The 15,336-nt window shown below is 49.9% G+C and overlaps 2 protein-coding genes across 3 annotated transcripts in view; one reads left to right on the top strand and one right to left on the bottom strand.

The window, feature by feature from the left end:
• PARP12 (poly(ADP-ribose) polymerase family member 12) overlaps positions 1-3,691 on the top strand; it is a 36,831-nt gene extending 33,140 nt beyond the window's left edge. Inside the window, exons 10-12 of one of the 2 annotated variants that reach the window (XM_087431674.1) lie at positions 53-183; positions 1,071-1,222; positions 3,480-3,691. In XM_087431674.1, coding sequence (XP_087287800.1) covers positions 53-183; positions 1,071-1,222; positions 3,480-3,562 — 366 coding nt within the window. In that variant the 3' untranslated portion in view covers positions 3,563-3,691. Of the gene's footprint in view, positions 1-52; positions 184-1,070; positions 1,223-2,517 lie in introns of both variants that reach the window. The other variant, XM_087431667.1, reaches the window with a different exon arrangement.
• A 2,799-nt stretch (positions 3,692-6,490) lies between these two features.
• The window catches only part of TBXAS1 (thromboxane A synthase 1), a 152,077-nt gene continuing 143,231 nt past the window's right edge, over positions 6,491-15,336 (bottom strand). The window contains exons 11-13 of the mRNA XM_004430697.3: positions 11,657-11,794; positions 9,962-10,124; positions 6,491-6,739 (exon numbers count right to left, since the gene is read on the bottom strand). Coding sequence (XP_004430754.1) covers positions 6,665-6,739; positions 9,962-10,124; positions 11,657-11,794 — 376 coding nt within the window. The 3' untranslated portion in view covers positions 6,491-6,664. The remainder of the gene's footprint in view (positions 6,740-9,961; positions 10,125-11,656; positions 11,795-15,336) is intronic.

Here is a 15,336-nt window from a genome sequence, read left to right as displayed (position 1 = left end):
TCTGTATTCCACACTTGGATGATAATGTGGTAAAAATATTTGCCCCTTGCAGCGGATTGCCCTCAGTTCTTCCTCAGAGGAGTATCAGAAGGTCTGGAACCTCTTTAACAACACACTGCCTTTCTGCTTCATTCAGAAGATCGAGAGAGTCCAGAATCTGGCCCTCTGGGAAGTCTACCAGTGGTGCGTTGGGGGCTCGCTCTTGGTGGGCTGGTTACTCTTTCCCCTCAGACGCACACACGGTAGGCTAGCTGCTTACCAAACGGGCCCCGGGCTTCAGGGACAACCCGAGATAGCAGCCACTGCTGGTCCAGTGCTGCTGCAGTCGGGAGCTGTGTCATTGCTTTCCTGTCTTATCTCATCATCTTTATAGCTTAGTGCTGACATATCCCTTCAGAGGGGACTGAGGCTTTCCTGGTGACAAAGCCAGCACTCGCACTTGTGTGCTCTGCTTCCCTGCCTGAAGATTGAGGAGATGGGAAAGTACAAGCCACTCACACCCTTAGCCCTGGGCGTATAAACTAGCATCCTGACAGCCAGAGAGCAGGGGCCTTATTCTGTGCCTGAGGACTGGCACGTGCTTGGGCACCCAGGCACTTGTCCATATCGGGAGATCTGCAGCAGGTCACGGTGGGCCTGGGGTCCTGCTGACCTGTCCTCACAAGAGGTTAGACAGTGTCATCTGTACTCTGGGCCCAGTGATGAAATCAGGGTAACTTAAGGAGTGAGGAGAAGGATGGCTTCCACCAAGCATCCTCTAGCTCCTCTGGCTGAGCTCCACAGGGGATCACAGTGGTGGGGAAGAAGCACCCTTGCCTTCCAAGAGCTCATCTACTTTGGGAGTTCAAGGAGCTGCTGGAGGCCTAGAGCTATGGAAAGAAAGGCTTCCCTTTGCTTTTCTCCACCTTCTTTCCCATTCCCTGGCCTGTGGCTGGAGTCCCATGGGCCTGGACCTGCATCTCCTGGTCTCCTGATACTTCTAATAAAATATGTTTTCTTGGGTCGGGTAGCCTGCATTTGGCAGCAAGCTCCTTCTGCTTCCAGCACACATTCCTCTCCCGCGTTTCTAGGCAAAAAGGGCAGATGCAGAAGAGAAACGGAGGGAAGACGGTAGATGAGAGGCAGCTATTCCACGGCACCAGCGCCAGTTTCGTTGATGCCATTTGCCAGCAGAACTTTGACTGGCGGATCTGCGGTCTTCATGGCACATCCTATGGCAAGGGTAAGGGCGAGGGCCAGAACCAAGCCTTGCTGCCCAGGTCCTGGGAAACCGTTTTAAAGCAAATGGATGGAGGGCCTGGGGGGACCCAGTGTAAGTGAAAACCCAGTTCAGACTCAGTGAGCAATGGCCCTGGGCCCTCTGCGGGGTGCCAGCTGGCCATACCCTCACTCGCACTCCTCAGTGTGCATTCAGGAGCCTGACCCAAGGTTTGAGCAGGGGCCTCCTTACTTAGGCTGGGGTTTGCTTCCCTGAGAGATAGGCCTGCATCCCTGTGGAGAGAGGCCCTGGGAGATGGTGAGCACGGGTCGGCAGAAGAAAGGGGTGCCTTTTAGCCCTGAGCCAGGTCCCCAGACCATGCCTGCGCTGTTTTGTTAGAATAGAAATCTGAACACCTCTGATACACTCATGGTACTATGTCATGCAAGTTGTGAGTTATGAGTGTTTTCCTGTCTCTTAGTTTTAAATTTTATTTAGAAATAATTTCAAACTCACCAGAAGGGTGCAAAAATAATATAAAAAACTCTTGCATGAGTTTTACCTCGATTCATCAGTTTTAACATTTTGCCACATTGGCTTTATTATCCTCCCTCTATTTTTTTCCGAATCATTTGCAAGTAGCTGGCATATATCCTGCCCCTTCACCCTTTAACAGTTCCCAGGAACGAGAACATTACCTTCTGTAACCACGCCGTGGCTACTAAAGTGAGGAAATCTCATAACAGTGTGATACTGTAATCAGCTCTCCCTATTCCAGTCCCATCAGTTGTCTATCCGTCAGCCTGAATCCCATGTGGCGATGGCTGTGGGCTCTAGGTGGACGAGAACCGGCAGTAGGTTGTGAATCCGAATGTACAGGTGGCAGCTTCCAGCTCAGGTTCCAATTTGACAAGGTTCATAATTCTATACGTTGGGCTGCCAGGGTCTACAGAGTGATTCCATATGTGGGATCTTGGTCACTTTCCGCACCAACCCTATGAGGTTGGGCATGACAGCCCCATTTTATAGCTGAGGAAACTGAGGTTTAGGGGGTTAAGTAGTGAGATGCCCAGAAACCTTTAGGATTTGGGTGACAGGTTTGGAACTTGAAGGGAGTTTTCTGTCTGGAGTTGGGTGACCCCTCTGATGCCCTTCACGAGGGAAAGGCTGGAGAAGTGGGAGAAGAGGGAGGAAGGAAATACAGTGATGGAGGAGCAGAGGCCATTGGCATTGCCTGGTTGGCAGGACTCTGGAGCCTCCCCTTCCTGGCTGTGGGCTGTCCTCTCGGTGCCCAGCTGAGCCCGTGCTTGTCCTTGCAGGAAGCTACTTTGCCCGAGATGCTGCGTATTCTCACCACTACAGCAAATCTGACACGAAGTCCCACATGATGTTTCTGGCTCGGGTGCTGGTGGGCGAGTTCACCCGGGGCAACTCCTCCTTTGTCCGCCCCCCGGCCAGGGAGGGCCAGAGCAACGTCTTCTATGACAGCTGTGTGAACAGCATGTCCGACCCCTCCATCTTCGTGATCTTTGAGAAATACCAGGTCTACCCGGAGTATGTCATCCAGTACACCACCTCTGACAAGCCTACGGCCGGGGCCTCCACCCTGCTCTCCATAGCGTCTTTCTTTGGCAGCCGGTAGTGAGCACAGGAGGATGTTTTTTATGCCGTTCAGGCTTGTCTTCCTTGAAGTAGCTATTTGGGAAAGTTGTTGTTTTTTTTTTTTTTTTTAAACAAAGAAACTTTTAATGAACTGTTTGTTGACTTCCCGATGAAGTTACATTCTTAATCTCTTGCTGACAATAGTTTTCACTTTTAAGTCACTTTTGGGCTTGCTAGTGGACTAACCAGTAGTGATTATAGGTGAGCCCGTTATTGCTTTTTACTAGTGGGTTGAAGTTTTATTTTTTACTCTCTTTGTTGACTTTGCTGCTGATTGGCACCAGGCACAGAGTTTCCAGGTAGTGTTTTATGGATTGGTTTTAATTTTTAAGAGTTTGTCTCTCCCATGATTCGGTTTTTCACAGTCTCGGTGGCATCTTGTTTTATTTTTTTGTCAGAATGACACAGTAGTAATCAGTATATGGAAACCTATATTGTGGGCCTAGGGAGGCACAGTCACTGTGGCTGTTGCTTTGGCTCTAATCCAGGCGACTCTTCTGCTGCCTCTCCTGGGCTTCTGGCCTTGGAATTGGCCCATATATCACGTTGTTAGAACAAGTGGCTACTGTGTGATGTCATTGAGTCTTTGTCTGTTTCCCTTTGTCCTGGTTGCGGTTAGTGTCATCCAGAGGAAGCACATTCACCCTGGCCAGTGACGTGGATGAGTGGCTCCCCCTGAGGACCTCCAGGCTTGGCCCGTGAATGCCATCCCTGCACCTCCTAAGTGCACTGGACACCCTCTGAATATGGGTTTTATGTCCCCATGAGATTTGAATATCTGTGCTGCAAATGTCACAACAGAGTATGGAAATAAAAGAATATTTGTCTGAAGTGGGTGATGACTGCAGCTCTTTCTTCAACATCTGTTTATTGAGCACCCGTGGGGTACAGGCACTTTTCTGGGTGTCAGGATATAACAGAGCCCCCTTTACTGCCCTGGGTGGGCGCTGAGTGTGGATTTATCATGAAGCTGATGAAGCTGAAGTTTTAGGGCTCCTCACTTGCTGGGGCCTCTTCCATGGCCCTAGCTGTATGGTCACATGATCATATGTTTCAGTTAAATTTGCAGAAGATACGTATGTGTATTTTTTTCTTTCACCCAATTCATATAAATTCCAAGCCCCACACAACCCAGATTCACTATTGGGAAAAGGGTGTTGTGGACACAGCGGGTGGATGTGTCTGTGTGTGCCCTCCACCCCAGCAGTTTATCGGAGTCTGTTTGTTGGGCATTGGCTGGCCCTGGACTGAGGGTGGAGGGGCTGGCACAGCGGCTCCATGTTATGAGGCCGTCTGCCCCCTCCCCAGTGGCTGTACCTGTTGGCCTCCAGGTTCAGTCCTCAGCCCCGGATTTCTCTCTGCACCTGCACCCTTCTTGCCCATCCCCCCACCTTCCTAATACACTGTGTCCACTTTCCACTTGATGCCTCCACTTCACTTGTCCGGTAGTTCTCAGATCAAAGGCTCTTTAGTTTTTCCATCTTTAGAACGGGTTGGGAGTGATCTGGAACCTTATACGAGGGCAGCTAATCAAACCAGAGGAGAACGGAGTTAAATGACCAGAAAAAGAAGCAGCAACAATACGTTACCCACCAGCAGGGCTGGTCACTTAGTTGTATATGGTATGATTTTCAGAGCCCCCAAAATATTTCCCCCACATCCTGACTAATCCTGAAATTTCATTCATTGCTTTTTGATTAAGTAGTTGGTCCTACTACAGTGTAGGTGGGTGGCCAGAGGGGTGTCAGAGAGAACCATTGAATCAGGTGCTTGCCTTCTAAGTCTTAAATGTAAATGAACAGATTATACACTTTTTAACCATCTCAGCTGGGAGCTGAGAAGTGGGAAGCAGGAATGGTCCATTTGGGAATACGGGTGGGAAGAGTGGCAAGAGGAGCCTGGGGTGGGAGGTGATCAAATGCTCCAGAAAAGTCAGGGGAGCTGTGAAGACTGCAGAGGTCCCTGGATTTGCTGACCTTTGAGAAGGCAAGACAGGAAGTGCAACTAGTAGGACTGGAAATTTGAGAGAAGGATGGGGTCTGTGTGGTCAGGGGTTGGGCTGCAGGGAGCTATTCCCGTGAGTGTGGGAAGGGGTGGGCACTGGGATGGGGAGAAGTCAAAATGACATAACTCTCAGAATCTTGGTGCAAAGAGGTAGTGGGGTCCAGGGCAAGTGTGTGCGTGTGTGATTGACAAGAAATAGTTGTGAGGACTCGGGATACAGCTAAAGGGTTTGGTGGAGGACCCAGTCAGTGCCATTTCCTGCCCTCTGTTAGTTGGTGTTGGGCATGAACGGTGGGATTTAAGCAGAGTAGGGATTGTGGGTTGAAACAGTGGATGGGCTGGGAGTCCAGCGATTCTAGCACATTAGGAAGCCTCACTGCTGTATCTGAAGATGGTGACCACTCGGACAGAAAAGGAGAGGGAAGCCAATGGAGTTGATGGGCTAGGGGTTGGGCCCTTCTGCAGGATGAGGTTCTGTGATGTCCGTAGGGGCATCAGGGATTGGAGGAGATGGGCAGGGTAATCAGGGGAGGCAAATGGGTCACCAGGAACAGGAATGAATGGTTTTCTCCAGTGAGTCAGCCCCAGGGCCCAGCATCCCGGAGGGGCTGGGTCACAGGATGAGCAGGTGGTGGCAGCAAGGGTGCGGAGAGGGCTGTGTGATGGGCTGGCCAGACCTCTCAGAGGATGGGCAGCTCCTAGGGCTGGGGCAGTGCTGGGGAACAAGGCTGCTGTTCTTTCTCTGGGGAGGCCAGAGAGGGAGAGAAGGGGCCTCTCCAGGGGAGTGCTTTGGGGGAACATGGGGTGCTCTGGGCTGGAGCGGGGGAGGATCAAACAAACAGCAGAAGCAGCATTTCAGCTGTGGATGTGTGGAAACCTGTTCTGCCAGCTCTCCTGAAACAGCCTAACTTTCTAAATGTGGGTCAGCCTCTGGGTATCACATCCGTGCTCACAGATTCCTGCTCTGTTATCTTTACAACATGCAGCCCCTTAATGCTGCTCAGATGTTAAATAGGGGAAAGGGTCTTTGATCTAGGTCAGCCTCCCTGTTTTACAGATGAGGAAACTGAGGCACAGGGAGGTGGAAAGACCAGCAGACACACGGCTGCTGGTGGCAGATTTGGGATTCAATTTGCAAGTTCTTCGTTGAATTTGAACTTCTTAGCAACACAATAATTACTTTTACTAAAATTCACCTCTATATTTTGATTCTTTGATCAAAATTAAGAAAAGATATGATGCTCTTTAAAAGAAAAAGGACATTTCAGCCTATATCACTTTTCTACACATTGAAACTTGTTATAAAGTTGGTATTACCCTACCTAGGAAAATCAAAGCATACTAAAGTTTTTGAACTGAAGTTGAGCTTCAGATGTCATTATCTAAGTCAAACACCACAATGCAACAGAAGCTGAAAAGACCCAGGAGCTGGTACTGTCAGGACAGCTCACCTGAGTGTCCCCGTGTCCCCTGCCCTGTAGATTCCTTCCATCCCATGGCCAGGACTTCCTTCAAAACCCCAAGTTCTCAGTTGTTTTGTCAAAACTATGTTTTCGCTTAATTATCAGCAATCCCTTATCAAGAGAAGTGGATCTGTGGTTCAGACACCATTGGCAAAGTCAAAACTAAGTGCAACAACTGTTTATTAAGCATTTAGGAAATGTTATGTAAATGTCCTCTTTTATACTTGCATGCCAGGCACACTTTCAATTGCTTCAGTGATGTTTTTCCAAAAATCTGAATTTCCACATGAGGGTTTTCTTTGAATTAGAACTTTCTTTGAATCGTAACACTTGACTGTCAGCGGGAGACAATCTTGATGTAGACGCCATCTTTTGGACCCAGGGCAGATTTGGATTCTAGCTCCAGTGGTACCTAAAAGAGAGGAAATTAAAACATTTGTCACAGTTAACCATATTTGCAGGAAAACGTCCTCAGAACTGGGCCTGAAGCAGAGTTGTGGAAGTCTGGCTGAGGGCTGAGGGATAGCTGGGCTAGGAGTGAGCAAAGCAGCCTCCCTAGTGGGGCCCTGAGAAGCCAGCAAAGCTGCCTCTTGGGGACTGGGCGGTGGGACCCCAGCAGCATCCCGGTGCTCGTGCCCCTTCCCTGCGTTAATAAAATACTGCAGGAGAGGAGGGCACTTCGTCCCGCATTTATCCTCCCAGGAAGCCTGCGGAAGAGCTGGTAGCGGCTCACTTTGCAAATGAAGAAATGGAGGTTCAGAGAGGCCAAGTGACTTGTCAGAGTTCATGTGACTAGAGAGTGGAGAGCAAAGCCTCGAACTCTCTCTCCTCATCTCACTCCCCTGTGAGTAACTGAGCAGCCCCCTCTCTTTCCAAGGGGCTTTGGGGAGAGCAGCCCCATGCTGTTGCCTGCTCATGCGTGCTGTGGTCTGGCCTCGCTGCCATTCAGAAAGCTTTCCTTACGTCCAACTTACGAGGCAGATCTATGGTGGACTGGGGACTTGGGAGGAAAGCCAAAGAATTACTCAAGAAGCAGGGTCCCCTTAAGCTGTGTGTAAGATGACTGCTCAGTGGCTAACACGAACGCTTCAAAGGAAAGAAGAGTCACCAGGCCTTAGTGCTGGGGCCTGGCGGGCATTTCAGACGTCTTTGAGGGTGATGGTTCAGAAGGGAGACAAGTTATACAACCAAGAAACAAGATGGTCTAGATCTGCGCTTTCCCGTAGGGTAGCCACTGGCTGCCGAGAGCTTGAAATGTGGTTAGTGCAAATGAGGGGCTGAATCTTTTAAAATGTTATTTGATTATCATTAACATTTAAATAGCCACACGTGGCTGGTGGCTACTGTATCAGACAGCACAGATCTAGACAAACTTGAAACACCATTGGACTTCAAAAAAAGGAGAGGTCTGAGCCAGCCCTGATGGCCTAGTGGTTAAAGTTCTGCATACTCTGCTTCGGTGGTCTGGGTTCGGTTCCCAAGTAAGGAACCACACCACTAGTCTGTCAGTAGCCCTGCTGTGGCAGCAGCTCACATAGAAGAACTAGAAGGCCTTACAAGTAGAATATACAACTACGTGCTGGGGCTTTGGGAAGGGAAAAACAAAGTAGAAAAAAAAAAAAGGGGGGATCAGTTGGGGCTGGCAAAGTCAAGGAGGGCTTCCTGGAGGAAGTGACGCCTGGGCTGGGGCTAGGAATAGGAGAAGCTGTGTGAGCAGGACTTCTTAGGGGCCACTTCGGGATATGAGGGGACACCAAAGGATTTGGAGGATGGGATTAGACTAGGGGCAGGGAAGTGGGAGGGAAGACATTCCAAGTAGGGGCAGCAGCCTGAGCAGAAGGGAGAAGTCGATGGAATCCTTTCAGAGTTGGAAGTTGGGGTGGGGAATGCAAAGTGGGCTCAGATGAGTTCTCCCTGGACCCAGCAGGCTCGGGGACTCATGGCTAGTTCTTGAGCAGGGGAGTGCTAGGCATAAAGCAGTGTTTTGGGGGGCCAGCCCGGTGGCGTAGTGGTTAAGTTTGCACACTCCACTTCGGTGGCCTGGGGTTTGCAAGTTTGGATCCTGGGCGTGGACCTACTCACCGCTCATCAAGTCATGCTGTGGCAGCATCCCATGTATAAAGTAAAGGAAGATGGGCACAGATGTTAGCTCAGGGCTAATCTTCCTTAGCAAAAAGAGGAAGATTGGCAACGGATGTTAGCTCAGGGCCCGTCTTCCTCACCAAAAAAACAAAAAAAGCAGTGTTGTGCGACATTGGTCTGGCTGCTTGCTGTACTATATGTCAAGATCAAGGGTAAATGAGACAAACCCCAAAAGCAAGTCCTGTACACATGGAATACCTAAGGCAGTTGGGAGCCCGCTCTTCTCTCTCTGCTCCTTCATCCGTCTTGGTTTGGCTCTCTGCTCCCAGCTTGCCCCTCCCTCTCTCCAGCCTTGACCGTCAGAACTTGGTGGACATTTTCACCACAGTACCTCAATCTTTTGTACCCCAACCAAACTCACTATTCCCCCTGGACCAGCAGCTGCCCAGCTCCCTGTTTGTCAGAGGCAATGCCACTCTGAATCTAGAAGTTGTCACCATTCGTCACTGTGTCCTTATTATCTGTCCCCTTACAGCCTCCTGTCCAGGTGTGCAGCCGTGCAGAGGAGTTCCAAAGAGGCAGGAGGAGGGCCATGTTCAGGCTGTGTAGGGAGCAGCTAACATCGTGCAGAGAGGCTGCTAGATGTAGAGGAAAGAGGGAAGAGGGAGGCCTTGGGAATGAGCAAGATCCGCTTTGAATCCCAGTGTCTTCACTCTCTGGCTCTTCATTCATTGATTCATTAATGTTTCCTTTTTTTTTTTTTTTTTTTGGTGAGGAAGATCAGCCCTGAGCTAACATCCATGCTAATCCTCCTCTTTTTGCTGAGGAAGACCGGCCCTGGGCTAACATCTATTGCCAATCCTCCTCCTCCTTTTTTTTTTTTCCTCCTTTTTCTCCCCAAAGCCCCAGTAGATAGTTGTATGTCATAGCTGCACATCCTTCTAGTTGCTGTATGTGGGACGCCGCCTCAGCATGGCCGGACAAGCGGTGCGTCGGTGCGCACCGGCGATCCGAACCCGGGCCGCCACTAGCAGAGCGCGCTCACTTAACCGCTAAACCACGGGGCCGGCCCCATTAACGTTTCTTGAATTGAGGAGTGAGCACTTGCCACATGCCTGGCATTAAGCTGGGTGCTGGAGGCTCCATCAATGAATACCACAGACTTTTGGTCCCTGCATTCATGGAGTCTGCAGTTCAAGTATCTGACCTCAGGCAAGTTACTTAACTTCTCTGAGCTTTATTTTAGCTCCTCATCTGAAGAACTGGAATAATAAAACCCACTCTGCAGGATTACTGGGTTCTCTTTGCGGAAGAGGGAAGAGCTACAGCATCGTGAGGCCCAGCCCTGCTGTACAGGGAACAACAATAATAATAGCTAACACAGACTTGGGTTATGTGCCAGGCGCTTACTGAGCACTTGCATTGACTCATTTAATCCTCCCACGACATGAAGAGGTAGGAGGTGTTATTATTATTACCGCCCTTTTACAGATCAAGAAACTGAGGCCAAGAGGGATTAAGGAATTCGTGAGTCCGGGGCAGCAGGGTTCACCTGGGTCTCCGGGCAGGCTTCGAACCGGAACTTGCGCAGCACGTGGAGCAGCGTCAGCTTGACCTCCAGCAGCCCCAGCCGCACCCCGAGGCAGCTCCGCGGGCCCGCCCCGAACGGCAGGTACGTGAAGGGCCGCCGGCGCCGCCGGGCCTCGGCCGTGAACCTGGGGGCAGCAGCGCGGTCAGGGTTGGCCCGGGACACCCGCCTCCCTTTCCGGGGCCCTTCAGCCCCTCCGTCTGGCTGAGGGACCCCTTTATCTGAGCCCACGCCCCTACCAAGCGGGGCCTAACCCCCCACGGTCAACAGAATCCTGTTTTCTCACGAACCAGTCCCCAAGGTTCTGCAGCGAGTGGCTGCTAATCCAGGAGCTTCCGTCCAGCCCCCTCCTCCCGTCCTGCAAAGCTCTGACGGCGCTGCCGCCGAATTAGAAGCATCGCCCGGACCCTGCCCCTCCTCATGAGTTCACTGTGTTGTTAATGAGCCTGCAGGCTCACCGTGGTCCAGGATAGAGTCTTAAGGAAACCACCGGCCTCAGCTCCGCCCAGGGCTCCAACTTCCCCATCGGCCAGAGGGTGACACCAGCCATCACCCACTTCCGGAGCAGTGTCCCCGGGCACCTGCCCTCCCTGGAGGCCATGTCCTACCAGTTTGTCTCTCGATGCCATGCGAGGCAGCTGTCTCCCCTGCCCACACTTGCCTTCTGGTTCAAGCAGTGAAACTGGAACTATTGGGCGTTGCGGTATTTAAAATGAACCACTGGAAGCTCTTCCTTGGAGGAACTGCCGCTTCTGCTATCAAATGGCAGCGTTTGCCACTGTTTTCTGTGACAGTAAAACTAGGGGGCAACCACGTGTTTTGTAATAGCCAGCTCACTTCTTACTGCCTCTGAACTTTTCAGTGCCCAAGGAGCCCTTTACCTACTCTTTTCAACATCGTATTCTAGCACTTTTTGTTTTCGAAGGTGAGGCGCCCTGCAGCCTGTTGATAGCACTTGATCTTTACCGTATTTCCAGGAGCTGCTGTGTAGTGGAATATCATTTATCTAGGTCCTACTGCCCGTGGTTTCCCAGTGACAGGGTTATAGAGTTGGGGCTGGTTCCACGGGAAGTTGGAGGCACTAAAGGTGGAAACATAACTGCTGCCTGGCCGGGCCTCCCCTGCCAGATCACACAAGGAAGGGATATCCCTGGATTCTGATGAGGAGGGCTGTGAATGCCTGCTCAGACATTTTAAATCACGAGCCTAAAAATGAAGTTTAGACAATGGACCAAATCCATGTGGGGGATGGGAGGGGGGTCCAGGTCGATCATGTTAGCCTAGCTGGATCTTGGAGAGATTTAGGTGATACTCTTGTTTTGGAACAGGTGCCAATTTTTAAAGAAGGAAATGATGTTTTGTTACTTTCTGGTGCAGACCCGAAATATCCTGGGTCCTGTTTCTTGGCTTCAGCAAATAGAGAACACCCATTTGAAATTGCCTTGTTACTTGCATATAGTGCTGCTGAAATGCTAAATCTCTGGATTCCCTCGGGCATTTTAAAATGGTACAATTGTTTCCTTCAAAAATTATGCCTTGCAAACATCTATATGATTGGCATGACTTTTGAGTTTTGGGGACGACGGTACTAAATCTGGCAGCCACCTCCAATCCTCTTCCGTGTCCCTCCAGGGCCCATTTGAAGGTGCAGTGCCTCACCTCTCTGGGTCGAAGGCCTCGGGGCGCGGCCAGTGCTCAGGGTCGTGGTGCAGGGCACCTACGGCTGTCTCTACCACGGTGCCCGCAGGGATGTGCTGCCCCAGCACCTCGCAGTCCTGTGCTGCCTCCCGCGTGAACCTGTGGGGACACACGGGTCACCCCCACCTTGATGCAGAGCAGAGATGAGGAGAGCTCGCGATGTGGTGGCGCAAATGGAGTCTGGGTCTGACGTGTGGAATGAGGCTGGGGGACCGAGGGACAAGAGGCCTAGCCTTCTTCCCGGGGTGACCCAGATGGTGACCTAGCTGCCACCCCGCTAACTTCCCAGGACCCTGCAGTCTCTAGTCTCTTTAGACTTGCTTGGCCCTCAGTAAAAAGGCATCCATCCATCCCTTGGTTCATCCACCCATCCAGCCTGAAGAGCCATCTTATGCCTCGTGTTGGGGGTGCACAGGAGCCTTTGAAGGGCTTACTTCTGGCAGGCGTGCTTATTCCCCTGGCCTCTCTCATCTTCCCATTCACAGTCGAGCCTCTTTAAATTGCCCTCGCCCACTCCCTCGCTTTACCTCAAGGAAATTTGGGTGAAAACCTGTTCCCCATTCATTGTCTATATATCGTGGGAAAACCTCTGGTCAGATTGTCTATTTTACCAAATGGCCATCACATAATCCCATTTATGTTTTATTTTTAAAGGCTGGGCTAGGTGTGCATATGGACATAAACTTTCAGAGAGAATATCTAAGCTTCGACCATTGCCTCCTCTATGGGATGGGACTAGGCTGGAGGATGGCAGAAGACCAGGGTGTCAACTTTCTCTTTGCATCCTTCTGTATTGTTTTTTGTTGTTTGTTTGTTTTTAAGTATAAGCGTATTATTTTGGTAATATAAATAATTATTTTAAAAACAAAAAATTATCTGTGCTGGCTTTTACTTTAAGTTGCAGGACAGGTCTTCCCTAAATATCTTAGAGGAGATAAAATTATTACACTAATTACCATTATACCCTGTTCCCACCTATAAAAGAAATTAAGAGCAACCCGTGGGTCCTGGCAGCATTCATTGCTCTGTTATGAGCCTTTCGTATAACAGTCAGGAATGTGAAAGGCCAGGGCTGTAGGACCCCCATTCAGATCCTAGGCTACTAATGCAATTAATGTGTGTGTGGGGCTGGTAGCGAAACTCCAGTGCTCAAATCAGAGCAGGCAGGTGGGGGCGCTGATGTTTGCAACCTCAGTTCTAAAGGGATCAAACAAGGCTAGACCTTGACATTCCTTCATTCCCATTTTTACCAGAAATAGATTGGACCTGGATGCAAGACCCCCTGAAAGCCGGAAAGGGAATGCAAGACCCTTCCCTTTTGTGTGTGGCTGGGCTTCCTGTCTGGCTAGACTAGGCCAAATAAAAGGCCAGAAAAATCTGCTGAATTATGCCGTGTGGAATCCTGATTCACATTAATAACACTTCAAAGGGAATTATGGTTTCCACAAGGGCCATTCTGAGTGTTTTTTTATGGCTAAGGGTGTCAGTCAAGTTGTGGCAGTGCTTGGAAAATCCCACAGGCTTTTCTGAGATTAAAGTAATAATAGAATAGAATAAAAAATAGAATAGAATAGAATAAAATAATAAAATAAAACAATAAAGTTCTCACTCTATATTCACCCCCAGATCCCATGCCTGGGCTGAAGCGAATTGGCCCCTTGTCTGGGTGAGAATCCTGATGGCTTGCTGCTCTCATTTCTGTTGTGTGATAACTGAAGTCAGCAGAGCTGATATGATTAAAAATACGAGCGGAGCAGGTCAGGAGGAAGGTGAGGCCCCGGAGATCCTGGCTTGCCCAAGATCGGAGCTGCGTTCCTCTCAAAGTTCAGCGCTCCGTGCTCTTCACCTCGTACCTCAGACGGCACGCTGCTTAGAAGGGTACGTGCTTCCACTTATAGTCGCCCACGGATTCTCACTCCAACGCTTCTGTGGGGAGGGCGGAGCAGGCGTGTGTGCCCACTGAACATACAGGAGTAGAAGCCCAGAGCAGTACGGAACTTACCCAGGGTCACACAGTGACTAAGGGCAGGGCCAAGACTGTCTTGACTTCTGTCTAGACCCGTTCTGTCATCACGGAGCACTGGAACTGCAGCGACTTCATGAGGGAATTCTAACAAATTCATCCAGATTCCCTAGTTTCTGTCCGCCCACGAGTGAGATCACCAGCCTGCTGGTTCCCCAGAGCAGCGCCTGCACTGCCTTCCTTTTCCACGGTGCTGTTTATGAAGCATCCGTAGAACTGGCTGCAGCATTTTGGTGTTGAAGAGCCTGTTCGCTTTGTCACTCAACACGTCATCTATACAAGGTCTCATGTGATGAATTCTTGATTGAGTTTAGATCCAGGAAATGATGTGTCTTTGAGCAGTGTACTCACTTTCCTCCCACTAGACAACACAACTGCTCAGCTCAGCTAGTTTCCCACTCTGCCAGGAGCCTCAGCCACCAAGCTGGGGGCTGACCCCAGTTATCTGCCATCTCTGGGGTCCCGTAAAGGCTTCTTTCCTTTAGACGGCCTTTGTTCTGTTTATCACTGAATGTCTTATTTTGAACTTCATTTTAATGTGTATAGCAGCTGCCCTTGGAGGAAGTTCCCTTAGAGGAAGCTGGTTATAAATCATTAAAAAAACAAAGACTGAATGACAGTTTGCTCTGCGGCTCCCAAGGAAACAGGGAGCGCCCGTATAGTCAGTCTTCATGATGACGTCAGGAGAAAAACAAGGCGAACCCTGGCACTACTCCTGCTCCCAGACCAGGAGACTGAAACCTTGTAGACTTGAGGATGATGGGATTTGACTCACACTCCTGGAATTCTCTATATTTGCTCTGGGTCTCAACATTTTGGGCAATATCTACAATCACACTCTCTGTGATGTGTTTGGTTTGGAATATAATTTTGAGATACCTTCAAATCATCCACATTTTCTCTTTTAAAATGGCAAAAAGTATCTCCATATGGTTTATGTGGCAGGTTAATTTATAGAAATGCGGAGTGGAATTTATGATATACAGTTAAATGCTTTGCGTTGCTTCTGTTTCTGGAGCCTGAAATCTGGCCATTGTTTCACTCTCTAAGGATCTGGGGACCTGAGTTAAGACCCCGCACTCCATGGGATGCCTCATGTAGGGGGAGTTTGAAAGAAGCAGAAGAGTTGATTCCTGCCCTCAAGGCACTGATAGGTTGGTGTGACTGGATGTACATTGGTGAAGTGTTGCAGAGCAGTTGAAATGTGTCCAAAAATATAACATGAAGTATAGTTAGAGCAAGAAGTGCTGGGAGAGGAGAGGTAGGGAGGAACAGGCGAGGCGTGGCCGAGTCAGACTTCCTGGAGTGCTGAGTCTTGGTTGGAGGTCTGAGGACGGGCAGGTGTGGGTGGTTGGAGAGCACAGAGGAGCATTGCAGACCTTGGATGGTCCCTGCTGAATGTCAGCTCCAAGGGCAGGGGTTTTATCTGTTTTGTACATGGCTGATTTCTCAGTGCTTAGCACAGAGTAGATGCTCAATAAATAGTGGCTGAATGAATTAATGAATGAATGAACAGGCAGGGGAAATAGCAAAAGTCATCTAAGGCTAGGAGGCCAAAGAGATTGGCTTGGGTTGGGGAGGACGGTCATGTAAAGAAAAGATCAGTGATGCTTTGAGA

The sequence above is a fragment of the Ceratotherium simum genome, chromosome 1, assembly GCF_057802395.1.
Source record: "Ceratotherium simum simum isolate JZ-2026a chromosome 1, ASM5780239v1, whole genome shotgun sequence".
NCBI lineage: Eukaryota > Metazoa > Chordata > Mammalia > Perissodactyla > Rhinocerotidae > Ceratotherium > Ceratotherium simum.
The sequence above is the reverse complement of the archived record's forward strand: the minus strand, read 5'-3'. Positions and strand labels throughout refer to the sequence as shown.